Below are 17939 nucleotides of genomic sequence, written 5' to 3' on the forward strand. Positions count from 1 at the left end.
TATGCATATATATTGGAGACCATAAGAACTGAGAGGATATTTGAACACTTATCAACCTTCCTTTAATTGTTCATTTTCAGACATTGTTAAATGTTCATTGTTTTTAAAAATGGACAGTTTGCTTGGAATATAGATGTTAATGTTATATAATTACCTTGTTAGTTTATTTTATTAATATTTTTTCCTTTTGCTCTTGCTCTAGTATGCAACTGCCTCTTCAGGAACTAATTAAGTCTGTGTTGTTATGCTCTTACCTAGAGCACAAACTCACTTGTGCAGTGAAGTGCATTGAAGTCAATAGATTCCCCTTGACTTCAGCGGACTTTCAGTCAGGCCCTAGATGTTGGTGAGGGACTGTGAACAGTGGACACTTAACAAAATGGGCATAGATTCATAGATACTAAGGTCAGAAGGGACCATTATGATCATCTAGTCCGACCTCCTGCACAATGCAGACCACAGAATCTCACCCACCCACTCCTGCGAAAAACCTCTCACCTATGTCTGAGCTATTGAAGTCCTCAAATCGTGGTTTAAAGACTTCAAGGAGCAGAGAATCCTCCAGCACGTGACCCGTGTCCCATGCTACAGAAGAAGGCGAAAAACCTCCAGGGCCTCTTCCAATCTGCCCTGGAGGAAAATTCCTTCCTGACCCCAAATATGGTGATCAGCTAAACCCTGAGCATATGGGCAAGATTCACCAGCCAGATACCCAGGAAAGAAAGTAGTAACTCGGATCCCACCCCATCTAACATCCCATCACAGGCTATTGGGCCTATTTACCATGAATATTTAAAGATCAATTAACTACCAAAATCATGTTATCCCATCATACCATCTCCTCCATAAACTTATCGAGTTTAATCTTAAAGCCAGGTAGGTCTTTTGCCCCCACTGCTTCCCTTGGAAGGCTATTCCAAAACTTCACTCCTCTGATGGTTAGAAACCTTCATCTAATTTCAAGTCTAAACTTCCCAATGACCAGTTTATATCCATTTGTTTTTGTGTCCACATTGGTACTGAGCTTAAATAATTCTTCTCCCACCCTGGTATTTATCTCTCTGATATATTTATAGAGAGCAATCATATCTCCCCTTAGCCTTCTTTTAGTTAGGCTACACAAGCCAAGCTCCTTGAGTCTCCTTTCATAAGACAGGTTTTCTATTTCTCGGATCATCCTAGTAGCCCTTCTCTGTACCTGTTCCGGTTTGAATGTTTAAATGTCCAGTTCTTAAACATGGGAGACCAGAACTGCACACAGTATTCCAGGTGAGGTCTCACCGGTGCCTTGTATAACGGTACTAAAACCTCCTTATCTCTACTGGAAATACCTCGTCTGATGCATCCCAAGACCGCATTAGCTTTTTTCACGGCCATATCACATTGGCGACTCATAGTCATCCTATGATCAACTAATACTCCAAGGTCCTTCTCCTCCTCCGTTACTTGTAATTGATGCATCCCCAGCTTATAACTAAAATTCTTGTTGTTAATCCCTAAATGCATTACACTTCTCACTATTAAATTTCATTCTATTACTATTACTCCAGTTTACAAGGTCATCCAGATCCTCCTGTATGATATCCCTGTCCTTCTCTAAATTGTCAGTACCTCCCAGTTTTGTATCATCCGCAAACTTTATTAGCACACTCCTACCTTTTGTGCCGAGGTCAGTAATAAAAAGACTAAATAAGATTGGTCCCAAAACTGATCCCTGAGGAACTCCACTGGTAACCTCCCTCCCTCCAGCCTGACAGTTCACCTTTCAGTAGGACCCGCTGTAGTCTCCCCGTTAACCAATTCCTTATCCACCTTTCAATTTTCATATTGATCCCTATCTTTCCAATTTAACTAGTAATTCCACATGTGGCACGGTATCAAACACCTTACTGAAATCTAGGTAAATTAGATCCACTGCATTTCCTTTGTCTAAAAAAATCTGTTACTTTCTCAAAGGAGGAGATCAGGTTGGTTTGGCACGGTCTACCTTTTGTAAAACCATGTTGTATTTTGTCCCATTTACCATTGACCTCAATGTCCTTAACTACTTTCTCCTTCAAAAATTTTTCCAAGACCTTGCATACTACAGATGTCAAGCTAACAGGCATGTAGTTACCCGAATCACCTTTTTTCCCTTTCTTAAAAATAGGAACTATGTTAGCAATTCTCCAGTCATACGGTACGACCCCTGAGTTTACAGATTCATTAAAAATTCTTGCTAATGGCCTTGCAATTTCATGTGCCAATTCCTTTAATATTCTTGGATGAAGATTATCTGGGCCCTCCAATTCAGTCCCATTAAGCTGTTCGAGTTTCACTTCTACCTCAGATATGGTAATATCTACCTCCATATCCTCATTCCTATTTGTCATGCTACCATTTTCCTTAAGATCCTCTTTAGCTTTATTAAAGACTGAGGCAAAGTATTTGTTTAGATATTGGGCCATGCCTAGATTATTCTTGCCCTCCACTCCATCCTCAGTCCATCCCACATCTTCTTTCTTTGTTTTCTTCTTATTTATACGGCTATAGAACCTTTTACTATTGGTTTTAATTCCCTTTGCAAGGTCCAACTCTACTTGACTTTTAGCCTGTCTCACTTTATCCCTACGTGTTCTGACCTCAATAAGGTAGCTTTCCTTGCAGATCCCTCCCATCTTCCACTCCCTGTATGCTTTCTGCTTTTTCTTAATCACCTCTCTGAGATGCTTGCTCATCCAGCTTGGTCTACAACTCCTACCTATGAATTTTTTCCCCTTTCTTGGGATGCAGGCTTCCGATAGCATCTGCAGCTTTGATTTAAAGTAATCCCAGGCCTCCTCTGCCTTTAGGTCCATAAATTCTTCAGTCCAATCCACTTCCCTAACTAATTTCCTTAATTTTTGAAAGTCAGCCCTTTTGAAATCAAAAACCCTAGTTACAGATTTATTTTTGTTAATCCTTCCATTTAATTTGAACTGAATTAGCTCATGATCACTTGAACCAAGATTGTCCCCTACAACCATTTCTTCTATGAGGTCCTCACTACTCACCAAAACCAAATCTAAAATGGCATCCCCTCTTGTCGGTTCAGCAACTACTTGATGAAGGAATCCATCAGCTATCGCATCTAGGAAAATCTGAGCCCTATTATTATTACTGGTTTCAGAGGAACAGCCGTGTTAGTCTGTATTCGCAAAAAGAAAAGGAGTACTTGTGGCACCTTAGAGACTAACCAATTTATTTGAGCATGAGCTTTCGTGAGCTACAGCTCACTTCATCAGATGAAGTGAGCTGTAGCTCACGAAAGCTCATGCTCAAATAAATTGGTTAGTCTCTAAGGTGCCACAAGTACTCCTTTTCTTTTTATTATTATTACTAGCACTCGTCCTCCAGTCTATACCTGGGAAGTTAGTCTCCCATGATCACACAGTTTCCATTAGTATTTACTTCATTAAAAACATTGAAGAGGGCTCTATCCATATCCAAATTAGATCCCGGCGGTCTATAGCACACCCCAAGCACTATCCTAGGGGAGGCTCTAATAGTTTTCTTCCCCAATGTGATTTTTGCCCAGACGGACTCTGTCTTATCCATTCCATCGCTTCTTATTTCTTTACATTCTACCTCATCATTGATATACAATGCTACTCCACCACCTTTACCTTTATTTCTGTCTTTCCTAAACAGCACATACCCTTCAATACCTGTAGCCCAGTCATGACGACTATTCCACCATGTTTCTGTTATCCCTGTAATATCTGGATTCACTTCCTGCACCAGTAGCTCTAGTTCCTCCATTCTGTTCCCTAGGCTCCTCGCATTGGTGTACAAACATCTTCATTTTTGCTGTTTGGCCTCGCTCACATTCTGTACCTGATTAGGCATGGACATTCTACACCCAGTATGACCTATTAGACTGGTATCCACACTGCCCTTCCTCCTTATATACATTCTCCTACCTACGGCTGTATCCTTTCTTACTTCGTTTTCTTCCCTCTCAATGCTAAAATCCAGTGTGGCAATTACCTGGACATCTCCCAACCATCTCCCCCAAATTCCTAGTTTTAAAGCTCTCTTAATCAGTTGTGCCAGCCTCCATCCTAGAAGTCTATTTCCTTCCCTACTCAGATGAAGTCCATTCCGAGAGAACTGTCCTCTGTCCATGAATGCCTCCCAGTGGCCATACATCCCAAAGCCCTCCTTATAGCACCACTGCCTAAGTCATCTGTTGATCGTCATAATCTTGTCACACCTTTGTTGCCCTTCTCTCTAGGAACAGGCAGAATCCCACTAAAGATTACCTGAGCCTCAATTTCCTTAAGCGTCTTCCCCAGCCTAGCATAGTCTCCCTTAATACTTTCCAGCGAGAATCTAGCTGTATCATTTGTTCCCACATGAAGGATAATTAGGGGATTCTTTCCTGCTCCCTTTAGGATCCTTTTCAACTTCAGGTCTACATGCCGTATCTTAGCACCTGGAAGACAGCACACCCTTCTATTCTCTGGATCAGCTCTGGTTACAGGCCTGTCTATTCTTCTCAATAAGGAGTCCCCATTCACATAGACCTGCCTTTTCCTTGTGATGGTGCTATTCTCCAGTCTATCCCCTGTTCCCTCTGGCTACAAGTTCTTTCCATTCCTATTCTCCCTTGTAATCCTCTTCAACCCATCCTGTATCCTCCTGGGGCTCATATTTGGTGTAATCTCCATTGACTCGTCCCCTTTTCTGATAGGACTAGCCGCTCTTCTCTTCTTCCTTGCCCTTCCACCTTCAGTGACTACCTGCTGAGTCCCTTCTTCATTTTCCAACTGTGCAAACCTGTTCTTGAGCTCTATTTCTCCTTCACTAGCCCGTCTTTTCCTCTGCCTGGTTCTTTTAGTCACATGCTTCCACTGACCACTTTCCTCACCCAGTCTCCCCTCAGAATTCCTTAGTCCTGCTTCCATCTGCAAGTCTGAGCTTTTCCCTTCAGGTACCTCATGCCTTTGCTCCATAATCTGCTCGAACCCCTTTCTAAACTCAACCAAACTTTCCACCTGCATCTCCAGACCTCGGATCTTTTCCTCCATCAGCTCTATCAGACAGCATTTCATGCAGACAAAACTCTTACGACGTACCCCCTCCAGGATCAAGTACATACCGCAGCTTCCACATCCAGTCATCTTCATTGTGTCTTCCTCTACATGAGTCACTCCCACTGCTGCCTCTGTATCTGTCATAGCCTTCCCACCTAAATCCTGTTAATCTGGGAAACACAAACCACACCAAAACACCACCACCCGCAGCAAAAACAAACCCCAAACAAGCACCACAATACAAACTCCCACTGAAACTCCCCTGTTTACAGCTCTGTTTGCTAGCTTCTGTGCCATTAATGCTTCTTCCCTTAATCAATTGTTATATGCAATACGAGCACTGTTTTTTTAACTTTGGATGAGCTAAGAGAACTAACTGAATTCAGTGCTATGGTTTACACCAGAAGTTTACACCAGCAAAGGCTTTTCAGGGAAATTGATTTTCTTGCTGGGTCATTGTGCTTGCCCCGCAGGGAGGGAAAGGGGAAAGGGAGAGAAGACTCATTTAACATTTTTGAATAAGAAAATTCCTCCATTAGTCATTGTTATGAGTTCATTGGTTATTTTAGGGATGGCATCATTCACCTCTTTATCTTGCTTCAAGTTTCAGAGACCATTTTGAGTGGAATAAGGTGACTTCTTGTATCCATAACATCTTAAGTGGGCAAAGATGGATTGAACACTACGGCGAGATCATCATCAAAAACCTGAATGACGACACTTGTCTCTGCAAACTGACTTTCATAAAGGTGTGACTTTCACTCACCGCAGTGGTGTTAATACTTTTTCTGATGAGCACTGCTGTAAGGAGGATGCTATATAGTAGAGCCATGCCCAGCAGGGTACTCTTGTTCCTTGGGCTGCTTATGAATCACATTTTCCCTTTGATCTAATTGTAATTGACACAGGTGCGTTGGAGATTTTTGTCCATCAGGGGGAGAACCGAACTCTAAAAGAATTGCATTTCATTCGGGAGGGCCAGGCAGAAAGTAAAAGTTGCTGCTTGGTGTGAGGAGACTCCTGATGTATGGAAAGAAACCACCAGGGTCGGGGAAGAGTGGGAACTTTCCAGCTGCCTCTGACTAAAGACAGGCACTAGGTATCCACTAGTGGTGACTCCCCACATGCCTCTCACTAAGCCCCTGTGGGGCAGTCTGTTCTGTTTGCTTTCAAGTTGTCTTTTACCAGCAGCTGTAGATCTGGCACTTACAGGCCAAGTGCCTAACAAGACTCCAGCTGAGCAGCCAGCACTCTGCTTCTCCCTTTTGTGTACCCAAAGCACTAGCTGGGCTGTTGTGTAAGGCGTGTGCTTCAGTAGGAGGCATGAAGTACTCCTGACCATGCAATTTAAAGTTATATCAGCAGTGGGTTAAAATGGCTTCTTGGAAGCACATGGCAACTAGAAACCCAGCAAGGCATCTGTTGACTAGGCTGGTTGCTACCTGACTGAGACTTTTGCATATCATATTGAGATACTTGCCTAAATCCTGGTTCTCCTTATCTAAGTTTCTTGGCGCAAGTATTTGTTTCATCCCTTCCATCCACATGGTAAGTGCTGTTGCATGCACCATGCATCTGCAACAGGAGAAAATAAACTACTGTAAAACATCCTTTGAAATTTCATTTTTGTGTTCATTTGTTCCCATGAGTATTATGACAGGTTTCAGAGTAGCAGCCGTGTTAGTCTGTATTCGCAAAAAGAAAAGGAGTACTTGTGGCACCTTAGAGACTAACTAATTTATTTGAGCATAAGCTTTCGTGAGCTACAGCTCACTTCATCGGATGCATACTGTGGAAAGTATTCTCAGTATGCATCCAATGAAGTGAGCTGTAGCTCACGAAAGCTCATGCTCAAATAAATTGGTTAGTCTCTAAGGTGCCACAAGTACTCCTTTTCTTTTTAGAGACTAACCAATTTATTTGAGCATAAGCTTTCATGAGCTACAGCTCACTTCATCGGATGCCTTAGTCTCTAAGGTGCCACTAGTACTCCTTTTCTTTTTTCATGATTATTATGTCACTTTCTAGGTAACACTGAAATGATTTTCAAATGCTTATTTTTAACTGAAAAATTACAAAGGCATTGTATACAGTCCGTGTTTGGAACTGAGATTTTAAAGTTTGAGATGTATTGCAAATCTTAAGTATTCTGCATTGTAAACTGGCTAAAAGTGGAACTGTTTCTCTGAGCATCAATCTCTCAAATTTGCAGAAGTGAAGGAGTTTAGATAAACAGGCCATGGATCTGACCCATCTCTGGTTCTGCCTTGGGATTTGTAAAATCAAAGTCCAGTCCCTGCTTTACCTTTCTCTGCTTAACTTTGCCCTTTAAAAAAATGGAACTTTCAGAGATTTTTATAAACATTTAAAGGGGTTTTGCAAGTCAACTAGTTAAAATTACTGGGGGTTGCTTGATGTCTGTAACACTGTGTAGTGTAGATGAAAATGAATGGATGTGTGTCCCAGATCTTACATATAGCTATTCTTTAAGAAAAAGCACCCTCAGATGAGTCCTACAACAATAACATATCTAAATGGCAAAATAGTTCATACTTCCAAATTTGCAGCAATGTTGTTTCTGTTCATTTTAACTATAGGCAAAATATTGGAATCCTAATATGCATGAGATTGAAGGCAGTGTCATGGACAGAGATGGGAAAGTAGTGCATCGGCTTTTTGGGAAATGGCACGAGAGTATATATTGTGGAACCCCGTCTTCACCAACCTGCATATGGCGAGCAAGTTAGTAACCAGTATAATCAACACTTGTGCAGAATTTAAGTTTGCTTGAGAATGAATTTACCCCTATGTTCATACCTCATCTCACGCTACATGTTAGGTCCAGGTTTATTATTATTGTACACAGATTTGCTCTTCTGCTTGTAATGTGTAAAACTTAAATCTGAAAAGCTAAATTGTATAATTAGATTTCTCAAATATTACTTCTGGTAAAGAAACTAATCATGGATTTTTTTTTTCTTTCTGCACTATATTCCCCTTATTTTGGGTCTCAATTCCACATTTGGGCAAGTATAGGTGTTAGGGGTTTATTTCTAAAAAATAAAAGGGATGTTTTTAAGTTTCTGAAGATGTTTAGTGGATGCTTGTTCTTAGAAATTAAAGATGGGCCCAAAAAGTTCAGTACTGCAATCTGATTCAAATATGAACTCCCACAAAGTTAGGTGGTTTGCACCCATCTCTCTCCAAAATGGTATCAAGCTGTGAAGTCATGCCCTTCTGCAATATGTAATGTATTCATTTTTTATTTATTTTGACTGAGATTCCAAGAAGCTATTTGGGGTGGTATGAGCTTTAAAGCCTTAACATATTAAAATAGCAGAACTTCATTAAAAAAAAAAGATAAAAGCCTAATTTGCACTCTTTATACGTGTTTCTTTTTAGATCCCATGCCTAAAGATTATGAACAGTGTTATGGATTTACACAGTTTGCATTAGAGTTAAATGAACTGGACCCACAGACTAGGCCATTCCTACCACCTACTGACACACGATTTAGGCCAGACCAAAGGTAACATGTTCTGCATATATATTCCTTATTCTTTATGTATTTTTATGTCTGATTTTGTAAGTAAGTAGTTTTTAAGTGAGGTGAAACTTGGGGGTACGCAAGACAAATCAGACTCCTGAAAGGGGTACAGTAGTTTGGAAAGGTTGAGAGCCACTGGTCTAGTTCATCCTCCAGAGCTCAGGCAGGATTAAGTATACCTACACCATCTTTCACAGGTGTTTTCCTAACCTATTTTTAAAAACCTCCAGTGTTGGGGATCCCACAACCTCCTTAGGTAACCTATTCCAGAGCTTAACTACCCTTATAGTTCGAAAGTTTTTCCTAATACCTAACTTAAATTGCTCTAGCTGAAAACTAAGCTGATTACTACAGCTATTCTGTGGCCATGGAGAACAGTTGGTCACTATCTGTTTTAGAACAACCTTTTACATATTTGAATTATCATGTTCCTCTTCAGTCTTCTCTTATCTAGACTAAACATGCCCAATTTTTTCAACCTTTCCTCAGACAACTGTGATTTCTAAACCTTTTATCATTTTTGTTACTCTCCTCTGGACTCTCTCCAGTTTATTCACATCCTCCTTAAAGTATGGTGCTAAAACTGGACACAGTACCTCAGCAAAGGCCTCACCATTGAGGAGAGTGGGGTGGGGAGGGGAAATTACCTCCTGCATCTTAGATATGACACTCCCAGTAATAAATCCAGAATGACATTTGCCTTTTCATAACAGTATCACATTGTTCACTCATATTCAGTTTGAGAGAGACAAGATAGGTGAGGTAATCTCTTATTGGACCAACTTCTGTTGGTGGAAGGGACAAACTTTTGAGCTTCTCAGAGTTTTCCTTCAGGTCTGGGGAAGGTAACCAGAGTGCCTGAGCTAAATATAACAAGTTGACAGATTGTTAAGCGTAAGGGGTTCACACATGCTGTGGGAGACCACTTAAAATGAAGTAGGCAATTAAGGGTTAGCAGTCAGGGTGTTATACATTTGTTGTAAGGAGACAGTATCTCTAAGTCCATGACTTTTAGAGTCTAGTGGAGTTAGGAATTTAAACTCCCAGGCTTGTCTTTTGAAGGTGTTCTCTAGGATGAGAATTGACAGATCAGATATGGAGTGATCACTTTGTGAAAAGTATTCACCCCCGGGTGTTATGGTGTTTTGTCTTTTATCACATTTCTGTATGAGTGTCTGGTTTCACCCACACAGTTGTTGGGGCATTTGATGCACTGGATGAGTTACACCACGTGTTGTGATAAGCATGTGTAGGACCCATGGTTATTGAACAGAGTGTTGGGCAGGGGGATACTGATCATCATTAAGGCTACGATTTAGTCATGTGTATTTTCAGTAAAAGTCATGAACAATAACCAAAATGTCACAGCCAGTGACTTGTCTATGACTTTTACTAAAAATACCCCTAACTAAACCTTAGGTGCTATGGGAGGGGGCTCCTGGACTGATGCCCCGGGACAGTGCCTGGGACCAGTTGCCTGGGGCTGCCAGAGCAGCGGCCGATACGGCTGGCCCCAGGGCTACCCCAAGTGCCTTCCGAGACTTCCATGAAAGGCTCGCAGCCTTAATCATCGTAGCAGTGGAGATATGTCTGCAGGTTTTGCATCTATTGTTCTGGCAGGATCTGGTGCCACTTCCAGTTAATGTGTCCTGGCCTGTGGGGAGCTTGCTTCTGATGATGATCTTGGCAAGATTAGGTGGTGGTTTGAAGGATGGAATATGGGGATCAGGAAAGATTTCTTTCAGTATGTGGTCCCCATCAAGTATGGATTGTAATTCTTTGACACCACCCCACAATGGAACCCCTATGGGGTAGGTGACAGCTAGGGCTGTGTTCTCAGTGAGGTGTTTTTTTCTGTATTGAAGCAGATGCTCCTAGTGTATTTGGGTGGCCCATTCCATGATGCGATTTACTTCTCTGGCAGAGTGTCCTTGTTTGGTGAAAGCAGTTTTAAGTGTGTTTAGGTGTGTATCCTGGACTTTCTCTCTGGAGCATATTCTGTGGTATCTTTGAGCCTGGCTGTAGAAACCAATTTCTTGGTGTTGCTGGATCTGTGGAGGTAAGTGTGGTGATCAGTGGGTTTCTTGTATGTAGTTGTTCTTAGGATTCCGTTGTTGAAGATGATGCTGGTGTGGGAATGTTCTAGAGAGTGTTTGATGGATGGGCGGTGATTGTTGAAGATGTGGTGGAAATCCATATTCAATTTGTGATCCCTATAACCCCCTGATCCTTTTCCGCAATACTGCTGTCTACCCATTTATTTCATTTTTTTTTATTTATGCATTGGATTTTTCCTCCCTAACTATGGTCCTTTGCACTTGTCTTTATTGAATGTAATCTAAATTCTAATCCTGTCCTCCAAAGTGCTTGCAACCTCTCCCGGTTTGATGCATCACTTTCTTTTTATGTGAATGAAAAATCTTGCTCTGCTGATTTTAATTGTTCACAATAGCTGAACTACAAACTGCAGGATCTTAGAGTTCAGATTCTGAAACTTTGAGTCAATGAGAGGGCATTGCAAAAACAAAGAGCGGAAGCACCAATAATCTTTGGCTCTTATACCATTGCTGTACTATAGGTTTCTAGAGGAAGGGAATATTGAAGGAGCTGAAATGCAAAAGCAAAGGATTGAACAGTTGCAGAGAGAACGGCGAAAGATTCTAGAAGAAAACAACCTGGAGCATCAACCTAGATTTTTCAGGTACTATGTAAACAATGGCAAATACTGTAATTTAGTGAAGTTTTTGCGTCACAGCACTGGCTTTGTACCACCATGGGGCAGAGGGTGAGTATTTCCATAAGTCAACTTTTACAACCATGTTTTTTTGGAACCTGGCCATATAAACTTGCTTCAGACTTAGATTAGTAGCCAAGGAACAAACATACCCTTCCCCATGACATCCCTAAACTTTTTTTGTTTGTATTTGTAATCCCGGAAAACAAATCTCAGTTGGCAGCCTCCATACCAAGGCTGCAGATTGAATTTGCCTGGGGAATGAACTTGTCTTTTCATCCCTTCGAGTAAGAGTTAAGACACACAGTTGAAGTGGAAGGATTAAGCTTGGCACCTGGTCTGTGTAAGCCCTCTCTGCATAGCCCTCCCAATGAAGTCGACAGGAATTCCATGTGCAGCAGGTTTGTTTCCTGGGCTAGCAATCTGACACTTTACGCAAGCAATGAAGTCACTTCCATCATTTGAATGTGTTTTGCCTATATAAGGGGGGAGAGAGAAACCTTGCATTCATAACATAAAATGGCTAACACAGGCTTTGGCGACTACAAGTTTAAAAGTGAATGTTGGAGAGAACATTGCACTTACCTGCCATGTCCTTGGTTCAGGATCTAGTAAGAAGGTTGGAGCCAGATTCAGAGTAGAACAGATATCTATTGAGACAAAAGGCCTGGGGATTCATGAGGAATTAATTCTTTGCAGTGGAGGTAGGTGTCTTACTTTTAGAGGGAGAATTTGTGAGAGAAATGTAGGAACATTTCCAATGTACGTATAAAGAGGTGACTAAAATACATTCCTTGTGTGTATGAGGAGTGGGGATGAGTTAACCCCTGATTAGTAGTTATAACTGATATTGGGTAAACTCGGATGGTAACTTGATGATTTTGACGAAAGGGAAGCAAGCTTTGCCTCCAGCGGGCTAACCAGTCAGTGTAGCAGGTAAGAGACCCAAGTACTGTTTAATTGTGCATTCCCCCAGATCCTTTATTATGAAGAAATTGTTGATCTATTCAATATTCCCCAAAGGCAGATTGCAGGAGGGAATGCCCCTTGATTTGGAGAAACAAAATTTGGTTAAATATTGGGTAAGATGGAACATATGTAAAATGTATATTGGTAGAAGTGTAATTATGAGGGTAGTGAGCTCTAACAGAGAGCCAGGGCAGGTCAACATGAAGGTAGAGTTACTCTAAGAGTATGTGGGGCATGTGCTTTGGTTTAAATTAATAGGGTAAAATCTCTAGCAAGGCTGTTACCCAAACCTTAGTTCAGATATGGATTTACAGGGTTTACCTTTGATTACTTGGATTTTCTCTCTTCTAAAATGAGTAAACCTGGCTTTATTTAAAATAATTTTAGAGTAAATGGCTGTTGCCATTGCATAAATGCTCTACATTAGATTAAAGTTCGATTGTAATCTTCTCAAAGCAGGACCTGTCTATACGTACAGTGCCTAACTCCATGGGCCCTGACCCTTGATTGAGGCCTCTATGCACTGCCACCGTAAAAATAACTGCCATAAGCCATTCCTGGAGTGAAGTTAAAGACAGGTCCAGATTCAGACAGTCATAGTGTGGACAAAAGTAATATCGTGGATCATTTAGGAAAACCATTCTCACAAGGGTTTCCAGGAAGTTGGCTGTGAACCTTGAGGCAAGGGAGAAGCCTAGAGCCTGATTTTAAAAAGTACTGAGCGCTCACCATTCCAGCAGAAGTCAAAGCAAACTGTGGGTGCTTACCACCTCTGAAAATCGGACAACTCAAGACCTAAACGGGGGTGGCAGGACCAAGAAACCAAAGGGCAGCAAAAGTACAAAGTTCAGCTATACATTCAGGAAATCATTTAATCTTTTGACAGGAAATCCACAGATGACTCCTGGGTGAGCAATGGAACATACATGGATCTTAGAAAAGACCCTGGTTTTTCCAAACTGGACAATCCTGTTCTCTGGTGAGAGAGGACCTTAGAAGATGCTCATCTGTGTTTCTCTGATTTATGTGTGTGTACAGCTTCATACATTAAGTGTACCTTCTAGAATTGTGCTTCATTTAGAATTTGACATATATATTTTCTTCATTTGATTTCTTTACTATTTGATTGTTACCATGATTGTCTGAATGTATAAAAAAACTGGTTTTATAAACTATTTAATAAAATAAACATTATTGAATGTTAATGGCTGGGGAGGGGAGAAAAAGAAGCTTTAACACTACTTTTCCAAAAGTTAATAATGCAAATTCAGATTTAATGTATGCCTTATTGAATTACAAAGGAGAAAATATCAGCCTCTCCTGGCTGTGCTAAGAAACATGAATGGAAGCCATGGTTACATGAACTTTAAGTGGGCTACCAAGGTTGGAAAGACAGCTTTTAATTACTGAAACAAAGCGAGTCTGCTGGTGCTGGAGTCTGAGTAACCTTTTTATTTTTTTCTGTAGAGATTAAATAAATTCCTGTTTTTATTTGCTTGTCACTAGCCTATTTAAAAAGGTAATAGTGAGCTTGTATTTGTGGTTCTACTGCCTTACTTAGACAATTGTACCCTGCTACATGTAACACTAGAAGATCAGGAATCACCACCAAATCTTCTCACCCAGAATCTTCAAATTTACAGCCCCAAAAAGGGTTTGGTTAATGCTTGAGCACTGACGGGATGAAAGAAGATTTTTCTCTCTTTTCCAGTAAGTAAAATAGACATAGAGCACAAAATTTTCTGCTTCCGTAGCTGGACTTCTTTTATTTACCTGAAAAAATCAAACAGGGATACTTTTTAAAAACTTAGTAAAGTAAATTATTGTGTTAAAGTAACAGACGTTTTCTTAAATACATTTTTGATATATTCTACCTCTTATTATAAGCAGCATATTTAAGATCTTGTATTAAAAAAAAAAAAGACCATCTGCCTTATAATTATATGTATGGAATCTTTGATCTTCCTTTAACTGCTTGTTGTGTTCAGATAAATATTTAAGTGTCTTGCACTAAATTGGTTTTATCTCTTTTCTGTACTCTTTGTACATATAGGTAGTATTTTCATGCAGATCAAAAGTATGTCTATCAAACCACAGCAGAAAATAGATGTAAAATTGCACATTTGAGTGGAGGTGGTGGGGTGTTCCCTCTTCCCTCAAAATCAAAGTAATACAGTAGCACATGTAGCAAAACAAATTGTACTCTCAAAGCAATTTACATTCCTGGCCATACTAGAACCCAAGCCTGATCCACATTTTCTAGGTCTGTTGCATGCAAACCTTTTGCGAGACTCTCTGTGGTAACAACACTGAAAGGTTTCCACTGTGCAAAAAAAAGAAAAAGTAAATTATTAGTGGAGGTTTTGAGATTGTACAAATTAAAACACAAGTGAGTCAAAAGTTGTTGCTATGTTTAACCAGTTTATTATTGGTGCAAGTTGCAGCTAGGGGAGATGAAGACTTAAGAGAGATCAAAAGCTTTGAAAAACTTCCAATTTACTGTGTGCTGATGCGGTCTTAAAGAAAACCCTTTAAATATTAGATCTCTTTACTGCAAGTTTATTGTATCATGTATAACATTAAACAAGTGCTATAAAAGTTGCATTTTAAAACTGTTCTGTGATGTCAGTTAAATTTATTATTTAATTTTGCCCGGTAACACCTTTACAATTCCACTTCACTGATTTCGTAGCCACAGCTGCTACCTTAGGAGTTTAACTCACTTTGCAAATCAGCCTTTCTCTCATTTGCACAATGTTACTTAAGCATTGTTCTCTTTTATTTAATCTGGCCTTTAAAGATGCAGGACACACTAATTGTTTAAAGTCAGCAATTTTAAATAATACATGCTCAGCGTGAGACAGGTGAAATCTGGACTTTCTGACTCAACAGGAAAACTGATCCACTGGGCATAGTTGGAGTGTTTTGAGAGAGAGTTGTGGGAATTGCACAGTCCGATCCGTTGTTGCATCTCCATCTTAGTTTATTTTCTCATAAAAGCTGTCTGAAGAATTAATTGCTACTTCAAGATCAGAGGGGGGATGTGGGGGGGGGTCACGTGCCCCCCAGATTGGTTACTTGGCTTGTACTGAGCTTGCTCACATGGAATGAGCATGCTCAGTAACACTGCTGAAGTCTGCGGCCCTCACTTTGCCCCCCTTCCCCCACTCTCAGCAGGCCCAGGTCATCTCTATGTTCTAGTTGTCCCTGCCGTCAGTAGTTACCAGGCATTCTAAATAGAATCTTTCCATCACTATTATTTTCCCACAAAATTAACTTTAAAAAAGAAAATTCTCAAGGAAAATTTGAGGAAGGGACTAAGGTGGTATTTAAGTGTTTGTGTCACAATTAGCAAGTGTCACCATTGCTGTCAGATGTGACCATTATTATACCTTCTGCATGCTGTCTGTTTTTTTTTTTCCTCCAAATCTGTGTAATATGCTTAATTCATTAATAATCAGAAGCTGGCTCAAGAACTGTAAGTTAATGGAGTCCAAAGCAGCAGGCTGTTGCCAACTCTCACAATTTTATCATGAGTCGGTTGAGGAATATTTCTAGCTCTCATGATTGTGAGAAAAGCTTGCAAACACGAGCTCCTAAAAACTCAGACTCCAGAAGGCAAATTAAACCCAAATGTGTATCTCATGATTTTCTAAGATAATCTCATGATTGGGGGAGGGGGAGTTTGACTCATTATTTTTGAGCACTGTGAGTTGGCAATACTGTTTTGGGATATTTGTGACCATTTAAAATCTTTAAAACTTTTCTTATTACATACCCCCTTCCAGATATACCAGCTGCCTGCATACCCCTACCCTTCTCATCACTGATATTTTGTGTGTTCTTCTTAAAACAACCTGTCTTTAGCCATTTGTCCCTATTTCACTGTTGCGTACAGATATAGTGCAACGTATACAACCAAGGGGGGGTGAGGGGAACCCTAAATTCTGAGCTCAATTAGACTGGACAGTTGCTAGACAACTGAACCCATGCTGTACAGTGATTAGAGGTGAGGGTTCTGTGTATCTCTCTTCTCACTGGTACATCTTGAAGTAAATTAACTACCGTATTATATATAACAAATTCCCACAGAGTTTTAAAGCTTTGTCTGACTAGCCTATTATGAAAATGCAATAAAATAAGAAAATCCACCAATTTCTCCCATGTACCACCCCCCAGAGATGTTTCATGTACCCCAGGGGTAAGCCTACTACAGTTTGGGACCCCCTGGATAATTTAGGACCTAAGCTAATGCAAAAATGCATTTTTACCAATGACTCGGTACACAGGCCTAATCCTTCACTCCTCTTTCAGGCAAAACTCCTAGATCAGGAAGATGGGTTAATTTTGTACTACTCCAGTTCTTATACTGTGGTACCAAAGGAATCCAGAATATTTCTTGTATATCGAAGTAAAACAATTGCACCTGGCAGTCCCTTCTCATTGTATGCTTCCCAGGTTTGCAGCATGAATATTAACTATTGGGAAAGGTAAAGCTACTGAGAAAGTTAGAGCTGTGGTGTTTCTCTTACACCACATTTCCACTGCTAGCTGACGCTAGTTGTTGATCCTTTAGTTAATTACAAATAGGTTCAGATGTGGAAGAAAAATGCCTTGAAAACATTCTGTGTGTGTGCACACAAACCCATTCATAGCCCATATGTGTAAGCAATTACTCATGGCAAGATGAACATGCAGTTCACACCAGCCTGCTGAAGTATAGTGTAGCTTTTCTTTTTAATGACTAAATAAATAACATTTTGTTTAATTTAGATTTCTGTGTAGTCACACTTTCTCCCTGCATACTGAGAACAAAATATTGTGTTTTCCTTTCATATTGTCCATTTTTCAAAAAAACTGCATTGAAATAAAAAGGCCCTGACATCCGCCCACAAAACCAAGGAAGCTGTTAAAATAGACATGCATCTTTAAAATAAATGAAGAGCAAGTATCATTGCTACCATCCTCTATTCTGGGGCGTTAGCTGGTCTTGCGCATCTTATGAGCTATAGCCAGGGATTCTGGCTTTCTGTTTTAACTCATGCAACTATCTGAAGCTACCTCTTCTGGTGGTGTTATTTTAAACATGAACGCTGAAAAGAACTGATTCAGTCGCCTAATTTGTTCATGAGAAATTAGGAGCTGTCATGACTTCAATTTTACCGACTTTTCAGTGTTAATAGATAAGAGCAGACTCCTGAACTAAAACACTGTAACTGGGAGGAAAATTTGAGTGAACATAGGGAAGCATGCCTTTGGATTTTCTAAAAAATTGTAGTAACAGACATTTTGAAATGAGTCAATTTGTGCAAAACAAACACTGAATTTCAGAAACGTGGTAAACGTAAAGCCAAAATCTCTAATTATAATACTTGCAGAATTTCAGGAGTGAGGTTTTAACTCTGTCCATTTTGCTGTTGTTGGTTTATTAGACTTTAAATAGTTTTTCTTCACACGCACACCTTTCGGTATGTAATTATTTTAGGGGAATTAAACAGTAGTATAGCTTATATAGGACAACCTTTTTGGAAGTGTAAAATTTGAATTAATTTTTTAAGAAGCAATTCACATACGCTGCCAATCTTTACAGAAAGTCAAATCACTGACATGTCCAAGCATCTGCAATCAGAGT

General features: G+C 40.2%; 1 protein-coding gene across 10 annotated transcripts in view; it reads left to right on the plus strand.

The window, feature by feature from the left end:
- The window catches only part of OSBPL3 (oxysterol binding protein like 3), a 138278-nt gene extending 122973 nt beyond the window's left edge, over positions 1–15305 (plus strand). For 6 of the 10 annotated variants that reach the window (XM_073333694.1, XM_073333703.1, XM_073333696.1 and 3 more), the window contains 5 exons: positions 5662–5806; positions 7655–7799; positions 8460–8586; positions 11183–11305; positions 13194–15304. In XM_073333694.1, the coding sequence (XP_073189795.1) occupies positions 5662–5806; positions 7655–7799; positions 8460–8586; positions 11183–11305; positions 13194–13290 (637 nt within the window). In that variant the 3' untranslated portion in view covers positions 13291–15304. Of the gene's footprint in view, positions 1–5661; positions 5807–7654; positions 7800–8459; positions 8587–11182; positions 11306–13193 lie in introns of all 10 variants that reach the window. The other 4 variants (XM_073333699.1, XM_073333701.1, XM_073333702.1 and 1 more) reach the window with 1 other exon arrangement.
- The last annotated feature ends 2634 nt before the right edge of the window (positions 15306–17939 follow it).

Source organism: Lepidochelys kempii, chromosome 2 (genome assembly GCF_965140265.1).
Source record: "Lepidochelys kempii isolate rLepKem1 chromosome 2, rLepKem1.hap2, whole genome shotgun sequence".
Lineage (NCBI taxonomy): Eukaryota > Metazoa > Chordata > Testudines > Cheloniidae > Lepidochelys > Lepidochelys kempii.